We start from the raw sequence: 19,901 nt of genomic DNA, 5'->3' as shown, positions 1-19,901 counted from the left end.
CCTTCAATTTCATTTTCTTCTTTATTTTTTTATTTCTGTTTATACTGATAGAAACATGGACATATTCATGTTCTATCAGCATAAATTACATTAACATGGCCTCACATTTAAAAATCAAAATTAAACACAACTCTCTTTTTTTCACTAGCTGTATTATGTTTGCTATATAGATTTCTTTCTTTTAAATAATGTGAACTCATAGACTTATTTCTAAGATTGTTTCTTCTTAGTAGAGATATTCCTTTTTATCACAACAACGGTGTTGTGAAGCTCAGAATCTCACCACTTGGGCATAGAAGTCCTCATAGGTTCACTGCTATAAAATGAAAGGGGAACCTGTTTTTAAACAGTGATTCACAAAATCATTACTATGAGAACTTCTTTGACTTTTCCTTAATTGAAAACATATGTAAGAGATAGAGATTGGACAGATGATGCTTACCGAGTCTAATTGCACAGAGCTGTTTTGCGGTTACCTCTGGGTCTTTGTCTAATACTTCTGTTAGAAAAAATAGACAAAAATTCTTAAGAGATTCTCTTAAGGGAATGGAAATGGTGATTTCAAATAGCTAATAGTCATAGAAAAATATTAAAAGTCAATTCAAAATATTTGTTCCTATTTCTAAGAAATAACTATAAGCAATATTCTTGTATATATCAGGCAGCTAAAAATACTTTTATGATGAAGGAGTGCATCTATCAGTTTATGGAGGAAGGAGTAAGCATCAGATTTAAAGTTTGTTTATAATCTAGAGTAACATGAAATTCAGTAGAGATCCTTATGTTTTATGTTAAATTTCATCTTCTAAATTGCCCTTATGTTGTCAGTTTAGTTCTCTTGGATTGGATTGTAGGAAGGGTGTAAATTCTGTAACCAGCATTGTTGATGGAGCACAATGGCAGCTCCTCTTGAAATGTAATAACATGACCAAAATTATCTGCATGACCTTAGAAAGAGAATCATAATTTACTTGAAGACTTTATTCAGAGCTTCTTTCACATCCTTATTCCTCAGGCTGTAGATCATGGGGTTCAGCATGGGGAACACCACAGTGTAAAATGTGGAAACTATTTTGTCCGTCTTGAAAGAATAGCTAGTCCGGGGACGAGCATAAATGTAGAGAATGGAGCCATAGTACAAGGTGACAGAGACCAGGTGGGAGGAGCATGTGGAGAAGGTTTTGAGGCGGCGCTGGGTGGAGCGCATCCTCAGGATGGTGGTGATGATGAAGAGGTAGGAGGCGAGGATGAGCACACAGGGGGCAATGACATTGGAGGCCGTGAGGAAGAGGAGCACAGCCTGGTAGTTATTTTTCCTGCCACAGGCCAACTTCACTAAGGGAAGCAAATCACAGAAAAAGTCATCAATGACATTGTCTCCACAGAAATTCAAGGCAAAAATTTTTTTAGTAATGATGTAACAGTTAATAAAGCCACCAAAGTATGAGGCCACTACCAAAAATGCACACAGCTTTATGGACACAGTCTGAGCATAAAGCAGCGGCTTAGAGATGGCCACATAGCGGTCATACGCCATGGCAGCCAGCAGGTAACACTCAGTATAAGCCAGTCCGCCAGAGAAGAGTAACTGAGCTTCACAGCCAGCAATGGAGATGCTTCTGTCCTCAGAGATGCAGATCACTAGGATCTTTGGCGTGTAGACAGAGGAATACCAGAGATCCAGAAAAGACAGATTCCCAATGAAAAAGTACATGGGCGTGTGCAGCCGGGAGTCACTGCAGATCAACACCATGAGGGTGATATTTCCTACCACGGTCACAGAGTACACGCCCAGGAATACCACAAAGAGGACGCGCTGCGTCACGGGGTCTGTGCTGAAGCCCAGCAGGATGAACTCTGTCACCGTGTGGTTGCTCCTCTCCATGGCTCTAGGGAATGTCACCTGGGAGGGGAGAAGAGAAAAGTTCAGCCTGAATCAGTGGGCTGAAGAAATAGAACATTTGCTCAATATATAACCTTGTACCACTACTAAACCTTGAAGTAAAGGATCCAAGAATATAAGTGCTCATTTTAGAAAGTTTTTATTTTGCAGCAATCCATTTATACCTTACTTATATATTGTTAAAAGATATCAAGGCACCTGGAGGTTTCCAATAGTTTATCTGAACAAACATCCATTCAAATCATGCAGCACCAAACCGAAGGAGGCTAGGAGCTAACAATGGACAGGAGCAACAGGAAAGTGTGTTTCAAGATGTGGGAGCACAGCAAAGAAATAATTTGATTATCAGTACCTTAAATGGTTGCCTTATTTGGGAACACCAGGTTAGCTTTTTTGATTGGTAGTTCTTAGGTTTAATTTTCTAGGATTCATTCACTCTGGTTCAGGTTTTGGTTAGTTAACATGGGTACTAAAGTATGAAATTCAGCTCAGTCAAATGGTCTCCTGTTAATGACTATAATAATTTTGAATTATTAATATCAGGTTGATTATTTATTGTTTACTATAGGAATGATTGTTAATCTAAAGCAAGTACAGATTTACAATTAATAGTTCCTTGTTCTTTTGTCTCCTTCATAATGTCCATTTCTTCTTTGTTAAATGTGTCTCTTCTCGGCTTAAATTGTTATTTGTCCATATCTACAATACTGAAATTTACCTATTTTAATATATTTTTTAATGATCAAGTGTTTCTCCTTCAGTTCTTCTGTATACTGGGACACCTTACAGGCAGTACAATTTCATATCTCATAAGAATATCTATACACATAAGAAAATAGGAGAGGAAAGAAAAAAACTTGATATACTTGATACAGTCAAGTTTCAGGAAAAATACACAGCTAAGGATGGGATACAGTGATGGAAATACAAAGTTCACAATATTATTGTTTAAAAAAAAAAGAAACAACTGGCCTAAAATGGAGACACCATGCCCATCACCAACCAGGATTACAAATGGAGCCAGAACTACAGTTTCAACCTATCCCAGGAATGTGACCTTTTAGTAGTTAATTTGAAATTTTATGATTGTAACTAATGAGGAAATGGGCATAAGAAAAACCCTGCTGTTCCCTTCCCCCTAAAGGAAAATGTCCTGACTCACAACAGTCCTTTCTTTTGCATTGTTCATAACTTCCCTGCCCTCCTCTCTTGTTTATACACACCTTCCGTCCTCTGCATCATCTCTGGGTGTCTGTCTACATCTCTGGATACTGTGCGTTCATGGAAAGCTTAACAAAACCAGTTGAATTTTGTTATTTATGACTATACTCTTTCCCATCTGCTTTTGCTGGAAAACATGGATCAGTTCAATGTTTATCTCATCTTAGTGTGTTGGTTATTATGAGATTTGTGCACTGTTTATTTTCAGTGAATCACGTCACACTGTAGGGGCCGAGAGCAGGCTGTCCCAGTATGTTGTGCTGTGACATGCAGATATCCTTGGTGAATAACATTCAAGGGCCAAAAGAACTGGGGAGACATTTTGACCTCCCAGACCACATGTAAAGAAGGCCAAGACCCACACTAAAACAGTCATGTATATAACATTATTCTTAGGATAAAACATCAACGAAATTATTAACCACCTCTGTAGCTCATGCCTTACACTGACCCCACCCCACAGACCCCATAAAACCCCAAACCTAAAACCTAAAGTGCTCCTTGTCCCTAAGATCACCCATGCTCTCATCTGAGTTTGTGCAATTTACCAAATAATTATTTTGGTGTATAAGCCTATGACACTTTGTCTCTGAACTCTTTTTCATGATGAAGACCAAGTTTTGCAACCTCCACCTCCAGGGCTAAGTGTCTCCCACTTGCTGTTTCATTCAGCTTTTTAGTCTTAACCCAAACTTTTTCTCTCTCCCCATTTTATTTCAGACCAGTGGGGATGTGGACATGATCTCACTCATTCAGTGCACTGAGGCTCCCCCCACTTCGTGGGAGGCAGGGATGTAATTACCACACCCTGCAGGTCAGTTGGGCACTGGGTGTCAGGTGTCCCTGGCTTTATGAATTGGCACAGGGTATGTCCCGTGCTGTCAGAAGTTCCGTGAATTTGCCTTTTCTTGCTCTGCTCATCCCTGCTCTCTCCTGCATTCACAGCTGCTGATACTACCTTCTATTCTTACTTTAATGAATTCCTTTCTTGCTGGTGCTTGTCTGACCTGGTCACAGATTCTTTATCCATTAGGGTCAAAAGCCCTTCTTCTCCTGGTTCAATTTACCTAGTTTGCAGGGACAGATCTCCCCAGACATGGATGCCTGACAATAGTATGAAGGGCTGAGTGTGGGAAAACGTTCAATCTCAGTCTTAAACTCAGTATCTTCTGATCTGTTTAGTCTCTGATTCTCATAATTATTCCAGAATATGATCATTTATAAAAATAATGTCTAATAATTGTTAATACTTTCCTTGGAGTCAAGCACTATACTTAGTATCATATAATGCATTCACACAACATCCTTCATAGATATTTTTAAAGATCAAAAGCAATAGTTTTGCAGGTGACCAAATTGAGTTTTAACAAGTAGCAACTAATATAATATAATTTGTACATGGTATTGTCTTACTCCAGAGTTCTGTCACTTAAGCATTATATCACCTCGTTTCATATTTGATATTAGCTTAACCAATGCTGTGGGCTCCACGGGTCCCTCTCTTTTTGGTTATAACACCTTCACTCAAAACCAGCAAAATAATGCTAAGATATTCAGATGGTGTTACAGGTAAGTACCTTGTACATGTGGGGCCACATAAATGCTTCTAAGCAGAACCTAAATCATCTTCTAGCAGAGTCTTGGGTTTCTTAGTCTTACAACCAACCCTGATGATGAGAAGAAACATTACTCACCTCACCCAGAACCAGGACACTGACCTGACCTGAAACTCACAATCACACTCCACAAAGGGCCACCCCTTGGATTCAGACAACTTATACCTGCTCAGGCTCCCCAGGGCATTCGGTGCCTTGAGCACCACAGGGATTCAAAGATTTGAAATTGTCTAAAGAGGCAATTAACCAAAAATTATGCTACCTTTATTCAGGTGAATCTTGCTGTGTACCGAAGATGATAATGATTTCAAAAGTAATGATAACAATTATTGTATTTTGGAACACTACATGCAAAACAACCTCCCCAGGAACTTTATTTAATTGTCTAACAACTCCATGGAGTATATACTGCCTTTCTTACTATCAAAAAATATAAGCTCACAGCTCGTAATTGATTTGCCAAGATAAACTCAGGAGTAACTGCAATCAGGAATTAAACTCAGAGCATTCTGATTGTAAAATTCATATTATTTCCCCTTCATGTACTTTGAAGAGACATAACTCCCTTGTATCAATTCAACTTTCACTGTAATCCTTTAAGCCATAGAGTCGCCTTGTGTCTATACAGGTAAATTTTTTTAACAAACATATTCAATCTCTCATTAGTCATTTTCAGCTTAATTCCCAATTTTTAAATGACAAGAAGGGCATCATATTGCCTAATGTTCCTAAAATCAATTCTTCAAGGTTCTCTTTTATTATGATAGTATTAAATCTTGAGCACTTAACATGTGTTAAGCTCACTGCTGAGTGCTTTAATGAATCATCCCAATTTAACCTTCATAATAATCTTCTTAATGTGTTTATTATACCCATTTTATAGATGAGCTCTAACATAGAAATGATTTACAGATGAGCTGAAACTTACATTTTTCAGGGTCATAAATTGAGAGGCTTATACAGCCAAATTCAAAAGCAGGTCTCTCAGAGCTCATCATCTGCACTCTAACCTGCTTATCAATCTAACATTTGATATATTCTGGATATTCTGCAAGGAATAATGGAAAAGAGAGACAACTAAGGCATGCAACCAACCTTCAGAAGGGTGTGGTTTATTGGAGAAACTAAACCTTTATAAACACTGTGATAGGTTATGACAGGATTCCCTATGTACTTGCTGGTGGTGGGAGGCAGGCCAGCGGGGAGAGCTTGTTAGGGGCCATGAGGAAAGCGCTGTGTCTGCTCTGAGAGTGCTTACACAGGAGGGAGACACACGTACGTGTGCCTGAAGATGCCTGGGTAGTTACCACGTGGGAGGAGAACCTTTCTGGCAAAGGAAAAGAAAGTACCAGTGTGGAGGCACAGAAGCAGGAAATGGAATGAAGGGTGGAGGAGCTGTCCCCAGCTTGTTCCATCTGACATGGTTAGAGAGTGTTTGTTGGAATGATGGTAGGTGAGACTGCAGAGGGCTTTTATGCCACACTCATAATATTCTCAGAGACAGTGGCTTAATCTGCACCAGTGTTAAAATGTTTGAAAGGTCAGGGGCTGTGGCAAAAAGCATGGTGTTGAGGGAAGCAACTGCCTCCGCCTGAATCAGTTCTTTGCCGAAGGCCTGAGTAATGAGCGCATAAACACGCTACTCTCTGCTTCTCTGGGATCAGAAAAATGAGGAAAGAAGGGACCTCCTAACAGTGCAATGGCACTACTGGGGATTGTAAAGCAAATCAGCAGGCATGGCAGAGTTCAAAACTGAATGCCTCTGACTCAGCATTTTGTGCTCTTTCTACTCCAGCAAATTCCTTGTGCGCCTTCTTCTGCTGAGACATAAACCCCCCTCATTTAGATGTTTTTGCTGGTAGTCACATCTTGAGATAATCCTTGTCTTCCTGAGCCTCAAGCTCTAATCCACCTGTCATTGTGTAAGGGTGCATGACAATCTGGTGAGGGGGGAACATAAGTAGCAATGAGACAGCTGTGCAACACAATGGGACATTTCTTTCTCAGGGAACTTTTTGGCTAATAATGCCTGCATTTTTCTACATTGACTCTACACACTCATGTGTACACACACATTTCATTTGTAGATCAAAGGATATTCACATTTGAAAATGTGCACTTGTTTTCATTCTGCTTAGAACATCCTTTTACTCCTTTACTTGTTCAAAAATGTATCATCACCTCAAAGAGGTTGAGCCCCATCACCCTCGTCCTTTGTACCCCACACACCTGCCACCACCATTCTCTATTCTTTTCCATTGCTTTATTCTTTTCTGAGTTTCCATATAATTGACTCAATCATTATATTTGCTGTCTGTCCCCCACACTAGGACATGCTTATAATAAGGTTGTGTTTTGTTGGTTTTTTTGCACTGTTGAATGCCTGTGCTTAAAAAGGAGTCTGGATCAGCATAGGCACACATCGTATTTGTTGAGTGGGTGAATAAATCGGCTGCCCTAATTCTCCAGGAGCATAAAGTCAAATGCACAGTCCAGTCTGCTCTGACAATGGCACTGAAGCCTTAAAGGAATTGGTCGTTATCCCACATTACTTACCATAACTAGAAACCTTGGACCATTCTGTGCTACTCACAGGCACATACAAGAAAATCCAAGGGCAAACATAGTCACAGAACACACAGTCTGACCAATGAAATATACAGACAAATTTTATTTCAAAATAGACTATATACGTGAGGGAGGCAGTCTCCATTTAAGCCACAAATTCCCTCATGTGGAAGAGCTGTTAGGCACTGTATCTTGGGAATCAAAGGAAGCCCTGATTAGAAGTCAGACAAACTAGAGGCAGCACTGGGCCTTCAGGCTGAAGACATGGACTCAAGTTCCCTCTCACTGCTTCTCAGCTGCCAGAAGACCTTACACAAATGACAGTTATGTTAAGCCTCAACTCTCTCAACTGTAAAACAAACATAAGAGTTGTAGCTACTACACAGGGCTGTTGTAAAAATCAGGAATATAATGTTTTTAAACTAATTAGGGGAGGGTTTGACAGAATGAAAAGTGCAGTACATCAGAGGCCCTCTAACCGAGAACATAACATATGGGTAAAGCTGCATCTTCGTGGGCCTTATCCTGTAGAGACCAAATTTAGCAAGTCAGAGTTTCAAGGAACTCTCCTAGAATGCCACATTTATCAGAATGACAGCAGTCCCACTTGACAGCAGTGTGAAGTTTAACTAGTGTGTGTATATCCAAAGGCATTTTTCAGGAAGGTACACAATCATTGTGGGAAGGAATATGGACTATTGAGAATGAGATGTGGGATCAGAGAGACCTGAACTGATGTGATCCCAACACCTGCTGACTTTGTCATCTTGGACAACTTATTTAATCTTCCTCAGAATCAATTTCCTCATCTGCTCATTTTTAAAAGTTAAACATGTAAGTCCAAGAGATTTGTTGCATCAAGGAGAACAGCCCTGAACTTGTGTACTTTAAAAATTGTTTATTAGAATTCATTTGTCCTAAACACAACGTAGAAACAACTGTTTTCCCATAATGATTTTCTGCCACTAAAGTACACCAATTAGATATGTTAACATTATTTAATAAATACATTTTATAGGAATAATGTTATTAGTGGGAAATACAGAGATACCTTTAAGAAAATGAGAGTCTACACTAGCATAGATGGCTTTCTATAACATTGTCTACACCAAGCATCTTGGAATTCATCTGCTGCGCCTGTGTCAGCTAGGTGTCCATGTCACCTCTAGTACTGAGTGGGCACTTGGGATTTACTTTTCAGGCTAACTGTGAACCATTGCTTGTGCTGGTCAGGCTCTCCTGCTCTGTCTGGAGCTCCTGCAGTTTTCTAAACTACTTTCTTCAATTTTATTTTCTTCCTCTTTTATTTTGATTAATGTGCATACTGATAAAAACATTGCCATATTCATGTTCTATCAACAGAAATTTTATTAATATTGACTCATTTTTAAAAATCAAAATTAAATGCAACTCATTACCTCTTTTTCACTACCTTTATATATTCGCTATATAGATTTCTCTCCTTTAAATAATGCGAACTCATAGACTTTTATTTTTCAGATTGTTTCATCTCAATGGAGTTATTACTTTTTTCACAGAAATGGTGGTTAGATGCTCAGAATCTCACAACATGGGGATATAACTCCTAGGTTCACCTCTACACAATGAAAGAGGAACTTGTAGCTAAATAATGATTCAAAAAATTGTGTCTATGAGAACTTCTCTTATTTTTCCTTAATTGGGCACAGAGATAGAGATAGAGATATGTCTGTCTCTTAAGACATAGAGACTGGACAGATCATGCTTACTGACTCTAATGGCTCTGGGTTACTTGGTGGTGCCTCAGCTAATGCTTCAGGGATAAAAATATATACATAAGTTCTTAAAGGATTCTGTTAAGAGAATGGAAAGTGATGCTTTCAACCAGTTAGTAGTCATAGGAAAATATTAAAAGTTAATTCAGAGTATTTGTTCCTATTTTTTGGAAATATCTATATAAATACTACTATTAAACATGTGAAGCAGCTAAATATATTCTTATGGTAAAGGAGAGGTTCCATCAGTTGTTTTAAGAAGGGGAAAGATTCATTTTTCATCTAGGGTAACATGAAATTCAGTAGAAATATTTATACTTTATATTATATCTCACCTCCTCAATTTCCATTATTTTCTCTTCTTAGGTCTCTCAGGTTGTATTGTACTGAGGGTGCTTTCTATAACTAAATTTTTAAGAATGCTTGATCATGGTCGAACACAATAACAGCTCTTCTTGAAATATAACCTGACAAAAATTGTTGCATGTCCTTAGAAGGAAAAAATCGTGATTTATTTGAAGAGTTTCATGAGAGCATCCTTCACATCCTTATTCCTCAGGCTGTAGATCATGGGATTCAGCATGGGGAACACCACAGTGTAAAATGTGGAAATTATTTTGTCCCTCTCCAAAGCATTGCTGGATCGGGGATGGGTGTAAATGTAGAGAATGGAGCCATAGTACAAGGTGACAGAGGTCAGGTGGGAGGAGCATGTGGAGAAGGCTTTGAGGCGGCCCTGGGTGGAGCGGATCCTCAGGATGGTGGTGATGATGAAGAGGTAGGAGGCGAGGATGAGCACACAGGGGGCAATGACATTGGAGGCCAGGCAGAAGAAAAGCACAGCCTGGAAGCCATCTTTCCTGCCACAGGCTATCTTCACTAATGGAAACAAATCACAGAAAAAGTCATCAATAACATTGTCTCTGCAGAAGTTCAAGGAAAAAGTTCTTTGAGTGATGATGGAACAGTTAATAAAGCCACCAAGGTATGAGGCTGCTACCAAAACTGCACACAGCTTTATAGACATAGCCTGTGAGTAAAGCAGTGGCTTAGAGATGGCCACATAGCGGTCATACGCCATGGCAGCCAGCAGGTAACACTCACTGTACGCCATCCCACCAGAGAAGAAGAACTGAGCCACACAGCCAGCAAACGAGATGCTTCTGTCCTCAGAGATGCAGATCACTAGGATCTTAGGCGTGTAGACAGAGGAATACCAGAGATCCAGAAAAGACAGATTCCCAATGAAAAAGTACATGGGCGTGTGCAGCCGGGAGTCACTGCAGATCAGCACCATGAGGGTGATATTTCCTACCACGGTCACAGAGTACACGCCCAGGAATACCACAGAGAGGACGCGCTGCGTCACGGGGTCTGTGCTGAAGCCCAGCAGGATGAACTCTGTCACCGTGTGGTTGCTCCTCTCCATGGCTCTAGGGAATGTCACCTGGGAGGGGAGAAGAGGAGAGTTCAGTCTGAATCACTGTGTTGAAGAAATAGAAAGTTTGCTTAATAAATCACACTATAATCTTGCTTGGCAACTGAGCCTGGGAAAGAGAAGCACTGAGACAAGACCCAATAAACTGAGCAGTGTGAAGGTTTCATTTAAAAGTATGCACTTAAAGGGGAGTGTGGACAAATTCACAGGAGAGATGCAGTGAAAGATTATTGTAAAAAAAGAAACAGCTAGACTAAAATGTAGACATTGTTCCCCCAGTGCTCCTCCACACACAACCAAGACTATATACAGAGCCAGAATTACATTTTCTACCTACCCCAGGAATGTAACCTTTTGGTAGACAATTTGAAATTTTCTGATAGGTGTTAGTGACGGAATCTCCATGATAAAAATCCTACTGTTTCCCTCCCCCTAAAGGAAGATATCCTGGCTTACAACAATCCTTTATTTTGTTTTGTTCATAACTATCTTGTCCTGCTTTCATAACTATAAACACCTTCCATTCTGTGCAGCAATTTTGGGTATCTGTCTACTTGCTTGTTAGATACTGTCCATTTAAGGAAAACTTAACAGAGCCAAGTAGAAACTCAGTTTTACTGGTTGAATTTTGTTTTTTATCACTGGGTTCTTTCCCATGTGCTTTTGCTGGAAAACATGGATTAGTTCAATGTTCATCTCATCTCAGTGTGTTGGTTATTATGAAGTATTGTGGGCTATTTATTTTCAGTGAATCGCTTCACACTCTCAGGGCCAAGAGCAGGCTGTCCCAATATGTTGTGTTGTGATATGCAGATATTTGGTGGTAAAAACCGTCAAGGGGTGAAAAACCCAGGGAAATGCTATGACCTCCCTGGACCACAGCTTGTAAAAAGAATTTCCATGGAGGAACTACTCCAGTAGGAGGGCTTTCACCATAGATGGCTATGTTATAATGTATTATGAATGTACCCCATTATATACAATGACAGACAGGGAGGGATGCCACAAAGCGTGTTTGTTAAAACTCCTCTCTGTGCCCCATTGTTCCTCTGTGACCCATCAAGTATTTTCTTTACCACACATTTACTTTTTTCATACTCCTGAGAATCACATCCATTTTCCTTTGAACCTCAGGCCCTTTCCCCTTCTCCTTAATTTAGGATGACAAATATATCTCATTCTCCTATCTCCAGAATCTATCTATGGATTCACCCTATGTATGTAATTAACTTTGATTTTTTCTCCTTTAATCCATCTCATGCCAATTGGAAGCTGAAATCAGTAGAAGAATCATGACGGGTACTGGAAATTCCTTCCTTCCCAAAAACACAAACAAAACAATTTTGTGCTCTGCAAAAATGTTGATAACAGGGATCCATGAGAACTGCTGAGATAGAGCAGGGAAATGGGACAAAGGTCATGACGTTGTAAAATCTACTTACCCTGCAAGAACAGGACCCGCTTATTCTTTAACTTAAGTCTACACCTGTTCTTACTCTTCTTCCAGGCCCTAAATCAATTAAGTAACTTTGTACATGACAAGAGACAGACCTCCGGGGTGTAAAAGAATCTACATGGGTAAAGAAGGCAGAGATCCATATCAAAACAGTCACCTAAATAACCTTATTCTTAGAACAGAACTTCAAAGGAATTATTAACCACCTGTATGCCTCACGCCTTATGCAGACCCGACCCCTATCCCAAAGGCACTATAAACTGAAACCTAGGCAGTTAAATGCTCCTTGTCTCTGAGGTCATCCACACACCCATCTGATTGTGTAGAGTTCACCAAATAACTGTCTTGCTGCATAAGCCTATTACACTTTGTCTCAACTCTTTTTCATGATAAACACAAAACTCGCTGACTTTCACCTCTGGTGCTAAGTATCTGTATCATTTTGCTACTCCCTTCAGTTTTCTAGTCTTAACACAATCCTCTTCTCTCTTCCCATTTTATTACAGACCAGTAGGGATGTGGACATAATCTCACTTAAGAAGTGCACTCAGCCACCCCAAACCCTGGGGAGGTAGGGATGTAATTACCACAGGCTGCAGATGAAGCAGACACTGGATGTCAGGTGTCCTTGGCTTTATGAATTGGCCAAAGGTTTGCCCTGTGCTGTCAGTAATTCAATGAACTTCCCTTTTCTCCCTCTGTTCTTCTCTGCTCTCTAATGAATGCACAGCTGCTGACATTAATTTCTACACTTGCTTTAATGAATTCCTTTCTTACCGGCTCTTGTTCAACCTGGTAACATTCTCTCCCAAGCCTAGTCGAGAGCCCTTCCTGTCCTGCTTGAATTTCATTTACTGTGCAGGAAGAGACCTCCCCAGATGTGGCTGCCTCACAGCACTATGAGCACAATCTTAAACTGAATATCCTCTGATCTGATTAGTCTCTGATTCTCATAATTAATTCAGAATATGATTCTTTAAAAAAATAACACCTGAACATTTTAAACAGTTTAGTCAGACTCAAATATTGTGCTTAGCATTTCACAGACATTATGTTATGCATTCCCACAAGATCCTTCATAGACATATTTAAAGATTAAAAGCAATAATTTTGCAGATGACCAAATTGAGTTTTAACAAGTAGTTACTAATTATAAAATTGGTACATGGTACTGTCCTACTCCAGAGACCTGGTCCTTAAGCACTCTATCACCTCCTTTCATATTTGATATTAAAGTAACCATTCATTGTGGGCTCCATGGGGCCTCTCTTTTGGTTATAACACCTTCACTAAAACCCAATGGCATAATGCTGAGAAATTCAGGTGGTGTTACAGGTAAGTACCTTGTACATGTGGGGCCAGGTAAATGCTTCTAAGTAGCACTTAAATCACCTTTTGGCAAGTCTTGGGTTTCTTAGTCTTACAACCAACGGAGATGATGATCACAGAAACATCACTCACCTCTCTCAGGACCAGGACACTGACCTGAAACTCACAGTCCCTCCCAGCAAAGGGCCACCTCTTGGATCCAGACGACTTATACCTGCTCAGGATCCCCAGGGCATTCGGTGCCTTGGGCACCACAGGGGTTCATAGCTTTGAAAGTGTCTATAAAGGCAAATAACCAAAAATTGTATTAACTTTACTTAAGGGATCTTGTTCAATTGTAAAAGAGGTAGATGACTTCAAAAGCAATAAAAACAATTACTATATTTTGAAAAAGTACTTCTTGCAAAACAACTTTCCAAGAAACTTTAATTATCAAACACCCTATGGACTATATACTGCAGTTCTAATCATAGAGAAGAAAATAAACCCAGAGCACATAATTAATTGCCCAAGGTAAAGTCAGAAGTAAGTGCCATCAGGAATTAAACTCAAAGCATTCTGACAGTAAAATTCATATTCTTTCCCCTACATCAAGTGTCCTCAAAGGGACATAACCCTTCTGTCTCTGTTCAACTTTGACTGTAATTCTTTAATCCATACAGTCCCCTTGTCCCAAGTGTCCATACAGGAAAATTTTTCTAACAAATATATTCAATTTCCCTTTAGTCATTTTCAGCTCACTTTACAATTTTTTTTCTTATATTAAGGTATTATTGATATACACTCTTATGAAGGTTTCACATGAAAAAACAATGTGGTTACTACATGTACCCATATTATCAAGTCCCCCCCACCCCAATTTAGACACTGTCCATCAGTGTAGTAAGATGTCACAGATTCACTATTTGCCTTCTATGTGCTACACTGTTTTCCCTGTGACCCCTCACACCATGTGTACTAAACATAATACTCCTCAATCCCCATCTCCCTCCCTCCTGACTCACCCTCCCAGACCCCTCCCCTTTGATAACCACTATTTCCTTCTAGGAGTCTCTGAGTCTGCTGCTATTTTGTTCCTTCAGTTTTGCTTCATTGTTATACCCCACAAATGAGGGAAATCATTTGGTACTTGTCTTTCTTGGTGTGGCTTATTTCACTGAGCATAATATCCTCCAGCTCCATCCTTGTTGTTGCAAATGGTAGGATTTGTTTCTTTCTTATGGCTGAATAGTATTCCATCGTGTATATGTACCACAACTTCTTTATCCAATCATCTACTGATGGACACTTAGGTTGCTTCCATATCTTGGCTACTGTAAAAAGTGCTGCAATAAACAAAGGAGTGCATATGTCTTTTTGAGTCTGAGAAGTTGTATTCTTCGGGTAAATTCCAAGGTTGCTTCCCAATTTTTAAATGACAAAATGGGTATCATATTGCCTAATGTCTGCAAAATCAATTCTTCAAGCTTCTCCTTCATTACGGTAATAATTTTTGAGTGCTTAGCATGTGCCAGGCTCTCTATTGAGTACTTTAATGAATCATTCATATTTTGCATTTATAATAATCTTGTGAATGTGATTAGTATACCCATTTTACAGAGGAGCTGAATCATAGAAATTATTTACAGATGAGCTGAGATTTATATTATTCAAGGTCTAAAACTGTGAGGCTTGCGGGCCAAGATTCAAAAGCAGATCCCTCAGAGCTCATCATCTGTCCCCCAGCCTGCACACTGATCTAACATGTACTGTGTCCTAGAGACTCTGCCAGGTGCCTTGGACAAGAGAGACAATTAAGGCGTGGGGACCGACATCCAGATGGAAGAAACCAAACTTTGGTAAACACTGTGATAGGTTATGACAGGATTACCTACGTACTTGCTGGCAGGAGGCAGACCAGTGGGAAGAGCTTGTTAGGGGCCATGAGGGAAGCGCTGTGTCTGCTCTGAGATGGTTTACACAGGAGGGGGACGGGAGACACATGTACACGTGCCTGAAGATTCCTGGGTAGTTACCACGTGGGAGGAAGGCCTTTCTGGCAAAGGAAAAGGAACTACCGGTGCGGAGGCACAAAAGCGGGAAATGGAATGAATGAAGGGCGGAGGGGCTGTCCCCAGCTTGTCCATCTGTCTGTAATATAGAGAGTGTTTGTTGGAATGATGGTAGGTGAGATGGCAGAGGGATTTTATGCCACACTCAGAATATTCTCAGAGACAATGGCTTAGCCTGGACCAATGTTAACATGCTTGAAAGGTCAAGGGCTGTGGCAAAAAACGTGGTGCTGAGGGAAGCAACTGGCTCTGCCCGAATCAATTGTTCACTGCAGGTCTGAGTAATGATCCCTGAACATGCTACTCCCCGTTCCTCTGGGATCAAAAATGAGGAAACTAGGACCCTCCTAATAGTACAGTGGGACTACTGGGGATTGTAAGGAGAATCAGCAGGCTTGGCTGAGTCTAAAACTGAGTGCCTCTGACTCCGAATTTTGTGCTCTTTCTACTCTAGCAAATTCCTCCTGCGCCTTCTCCTGCCATGACATAAATCCCCCTCATTTAGGTGTTCTTGCTGGTAGTCACATTTTGAAATAAGCCTTGACTTTGTGAGCTTTATGCTCTAATTCACCTGTCCTCGTGTAAGGGTGGTTGATGCTCCAGTGAGAGGAGAACATAAATAGAAATGAGCAGCTTTGCAACAAAAATGGACGCTTCTTTCTCAGGGAAACTCTAGACTACAAATACCTACATTTTTCCACATGAAATCTACACACTCATATGTACACACACATTTTATTCGTAGCTCAAAGCACATTCGCATTTGAAATATTCACACTTGCTTTCATTCTGCTGAAAACATCTTTTTACTTCCTTTAGTTGCTCAAAAATTATCACCATCTTGAGGAATTCTTCCCTGATCACTGTCTTCAAATCTGTGCCACTCAGTCCCACCTCCAGCACTCTGTATTCTCTATTATCTTGCCTGCTTTATTCCTCTTCAGAGTTACCATATAATTGACTTAATGACTTTATTGGCTGTCTGTCCCCACTCTCCAAGACATGCTTGTATTAAGAGCATGTTTTGTGATTTGTTTTTTGCATTGCTGGATGCCTGTGCTTAAAAGGACTCTCGCTCAGAGGAGGCACACATCATATTTGCTGAGTGGATGAATAGATGGGGTTCCCTAATTCTCAAGTAACATATCAGTCAAATGCACAGTGTGGTCTGCTCTGATGATGGCACAGAAGCTTTAAAGGAATTGGTCGTTATCCCACATTATTTACCATAACTAGAAATCTCTGACCATTCTGTGCTACTTGCAGGTACATACAAGAAAACCCAAAGGCAAACATACTCACAGAATGCACAGTCTGAACACTGAAATATATAGACAAATTGTATTTCAAAATAAGGTATATTTTTGAGGGAGGTAGTTTCCTATGAGGAGCGAATTCCTTCTTGTGGAAGTCCAATTAGGTACCATATCCTGGGAATCAAAGGTAGCCCTGATTAGAAGTTAGACTAACTAGAGATAGCACTAGGATTTTAGGGTAAATAGCATGGAACTCAGGTCTCTATCACTGCTCACCAGGTGTCAGAAGACCTTATAAAATGAATTAATTATGTTAAGCCTTGACTCTCTTATCTATGAAACAAACATAAGAATTGTAATTACTAGGAGGTGGAGCAAAGATGGCGGCATGCGTAGGACAGTGGAAATCTCCTACCAAAAACATATATATTTTTGAAAATACAACAAATACAACTAATCCTAAAAGAGAGACCAGAAGAAACAGGACAACAGTCAGACTACATCCACACCTGTGAGAATGCAGTGCCTGGTGAAAGGGGTAAGATACAAGTCCCGGCCCGGAGGGACCCAAGTGCCCCTCACCCCAGCTCCTGGTGGGAGGAGAGGAGTCAGAGCTGGGAGGGAGAGGGAGCCCAGTACTGCTGAAAACCCAGCCCAGGCCATCCGCACCAGAGCACAGACACAGGGCATGCATGGGGTGCTGGAAACTAGGGAAACAGGGCAGCAAGATCTTTGAGCGGGTCTCAAAGCCGGGGCACATGTGATAAAGAAAAGTGAGTGCTTTTTGAAAGTCTTAAAGGGACAGGGATGCCACAGCTGAAAGGAAGCATCCTGGGTCACAGTCCAGCAGCTGGAAATTCCAGGGAACTCCGGGCACACTAACCCCGTGGGCAACAGCTCTGAGACCCCTCACAGAGGTAAACAGACAAACAGACCCCAGTCCATTACCCCTCTGGGGCACAGCCATAGCAGAGCAGGAGCCTGAGGCTGGCCATGCCCACAGCAAGGGAGATTCCTCCATACCGGCTGGGCAAGATACAGACCCAGTCTACATGCAATTGCCCAACACGAGCCACTAGGGGTCACAGTTGTCCCAGTAAAGAAAGGCCAGGAGCAAGTGGAAAGACTTGGCTCTCCCAGCTGACAGAAAGTCAATAGCTCACCATTGCACCTATCAACATGAAAAGGCAAAAAAATTTGATCCAGACAAGACTAACCCAGACGGCTTTGACATCTTCCCCTGAGAAGGAACCTGGGAAATAGATTTAACCAGTATTTCTGAAAAAGAATTCAAATCAAAAGTCAAAACCATGTTATTGGACTTGCAGAGAAATATGCAAGAACTAAAGAGGGAGAATACAGAAATAAAACAAGCTCTGGAAGGACTTCAAAACAGAATGGATGAGATGCAAGAGACCATTAATGGACTAGAAAACAGAGAACAGGAATGCAGAGAAGCTAATGCAGAGAGAGATAAAAGGATCTCCAGGAATGAAAGAATTTTAAGAGAACTGTGTGACCAATTGAAACAAAACGATATCTGCATTATAGGGGTACCAGAAGAAGAAGAGAGACAAAAAGGGATAGAAAGGGTCTTTGAAGAAATAATTGCTGAAAACTTCCCAAAACTAGGGGAGGAAATGGCCGCTCAGACCACAGAGGTACACAGAACTCCCACAACAAGGGATCCAAGGAGGGCAACACCAAGACACATAATAATTAAAATGGCAAAGATCAAAGACAAGGACAGAGTATTAAAGGCAACCAGAGAGAAAAAAAAGGTCACCTACAAAGGGAAACCCATCAGGCTATCATCAGACTTCTCAACAGAAACCCTACAGGCCAGAAGAGAATGGCATGATATACTTAATGCAATGAAACAGAAGGGCCTTGAACCAAGATTACTGTACCCAGCACAATTATCATTTAAATATGAAGGAGGGATCAAACAATTCCCAGAAAAGCAAAAGTTGAGGGAATTTGCCTCCCAAAAACCACATCTACAGGGTATCCTACAGGGACTGCTCTAGATGGGAGCACTCCTAAAAAGAGCACAGAACAAAACACCCAACATATGAAGAAGGGAGGAGGAGGAATAAGAAGGGAAAGAAATAAAGAATCATCAGACCATGTTTATAGTAGCTCAATAGGCGAGTTAAGTTAGACAGTAAGATAGTAAAGAAGCTAACCCTGAACCTTTGGTAACCACAAACTTAAAGCCTGCAATGGCAATAAGTATATACCTTTCAATAATCACCCTAAATGTAAATGGACTGAATGCACCAATCAAAAGACACAGAGTAATAGAATGGATAAAAAAGCAAGACCAATCCATATGCTGCTTACAAGAGACTCACCTCAAACCCAAAGGCATGCACAGACTTAAAGTCAAGGGATGGAAAAAGATATTTCATGCAAACAACAGAGAGAAAAAAGCAGGTGTTGCAATACTAGTATCAGACAAAAGAAACTTCAAAATAAAGTAACAAAAGATAAAGAAGGACATTACGTAATGATAAAGGGCTCAGTCCAACAAGAGGATATAACCATTATAAATATATATGCACCCAATACAGGAGCACCAACATATGTCAAACAAATATAAACAGAATTAAAGGAGGAAATAGAATGTAAGGCATTCATTCTGGGAGACTTCAACACACCACTCACTCCAAAGGACAGATCCACCAGATAGAAAATAAGTAAGGACACAGAGGCACTGAACAACACACTGGAACAGATGGACCTAATACACATCTACAGAACTCTACACCCAAAAGCAACAGGATACACATTCTTCTCAAGTGCACTTGGAACATTCTCCAGAATAGACCACATACTAGATCACAAAAAGAGCCTCAGTAAATTCCAAAAGATTGAAAACCTACCAACCAACTTTTCAGACCACAAAGGAATAAAAGTAGAAATAAATTGTAAAAAGAAAGCAAAAAGGCTCACAAACACATGGAGGCTTAACAACACACTCTAAATAATCAATGGATCAATGACCAAATCAAAATGGAGATTCAGCAATATATGGAAACAAACAACAACAACAACACTAAGCCCCAACTACTGTGAGATACAGCAAAAGCAGTCTTAAGAGAAAGTATATAGCAATCCAGGCATATTTAAAGAAGGAAGAATAATCCAAATGAATGGTCTAATATCACAATTATCGAAACTGGAAAAAGAAGAACAAATGAGGCCTAAGGTCAGCAGAAGGAGGGACATAATAAAGATCAGAGAAGAAATAAATAAAATTGAGAAGAAGAAAACAATAGAAAAAATCAATGAAACCAAAAGCTG

The 19,901-nt window shown here is 40.3% G+C and overlaps 2 protein-coding genes across 2 annotated transcripts; both read right to left on the bottom strand.

Moving 5' to 3' along the window:
• Positions 1-967: 967 nt before the first annotated feature.
• On the bottom strand, positions 968-1,897 carry LOC118968095 (olfactory receptor 9G9-like). The gene has a single exon (XM_036996828.2). The coding sequence runs from the start codon at positions 1,883-1,885 to the stop codon at positions 968-970; it is 918 nt and encodes a 305-aa protein (XP_036852723.1). The 5' UTR covers positions 1,886-1,897.
• Positions 1,898-9,573: 7,676 nt separating this feature from the next.
• Positions 9,574-10,503, bottom strand: LOC108400408 (olfactory receptor 9G1-like). Its single transcript, XM_017665758.3, has one exon. The coding sequence runs from the start codon at positions 10,489-10,491 to the stop codon at positions 9,574-9,576; it is 918 nt and encodes a 305-aa protein (XP_017521247.3). The 5' UTR covers positions 10,492-10,503.
• Between the last annotated feature and the right edge of the window lie 9,398 nt (positions 10,504-19,901).

This window comes from Manis javanica, chromosome 11 (assembly GCF_040802235.1).
Source record: "Manis javanica isolate MJ-LG chromosome 11, MJ_LKY, whole genome shotgun sequence".
NCBI classification, from domain to species: Eukaryota; Metazoa; Chordata; class Mammalia; order Pholidota; family Manidae; genus Manis; species Manis javanica.
Note: the sequence above shows the minus strand (reverse complement) of the source record. Positions and strands in the feature narration are given on the sequence as shown.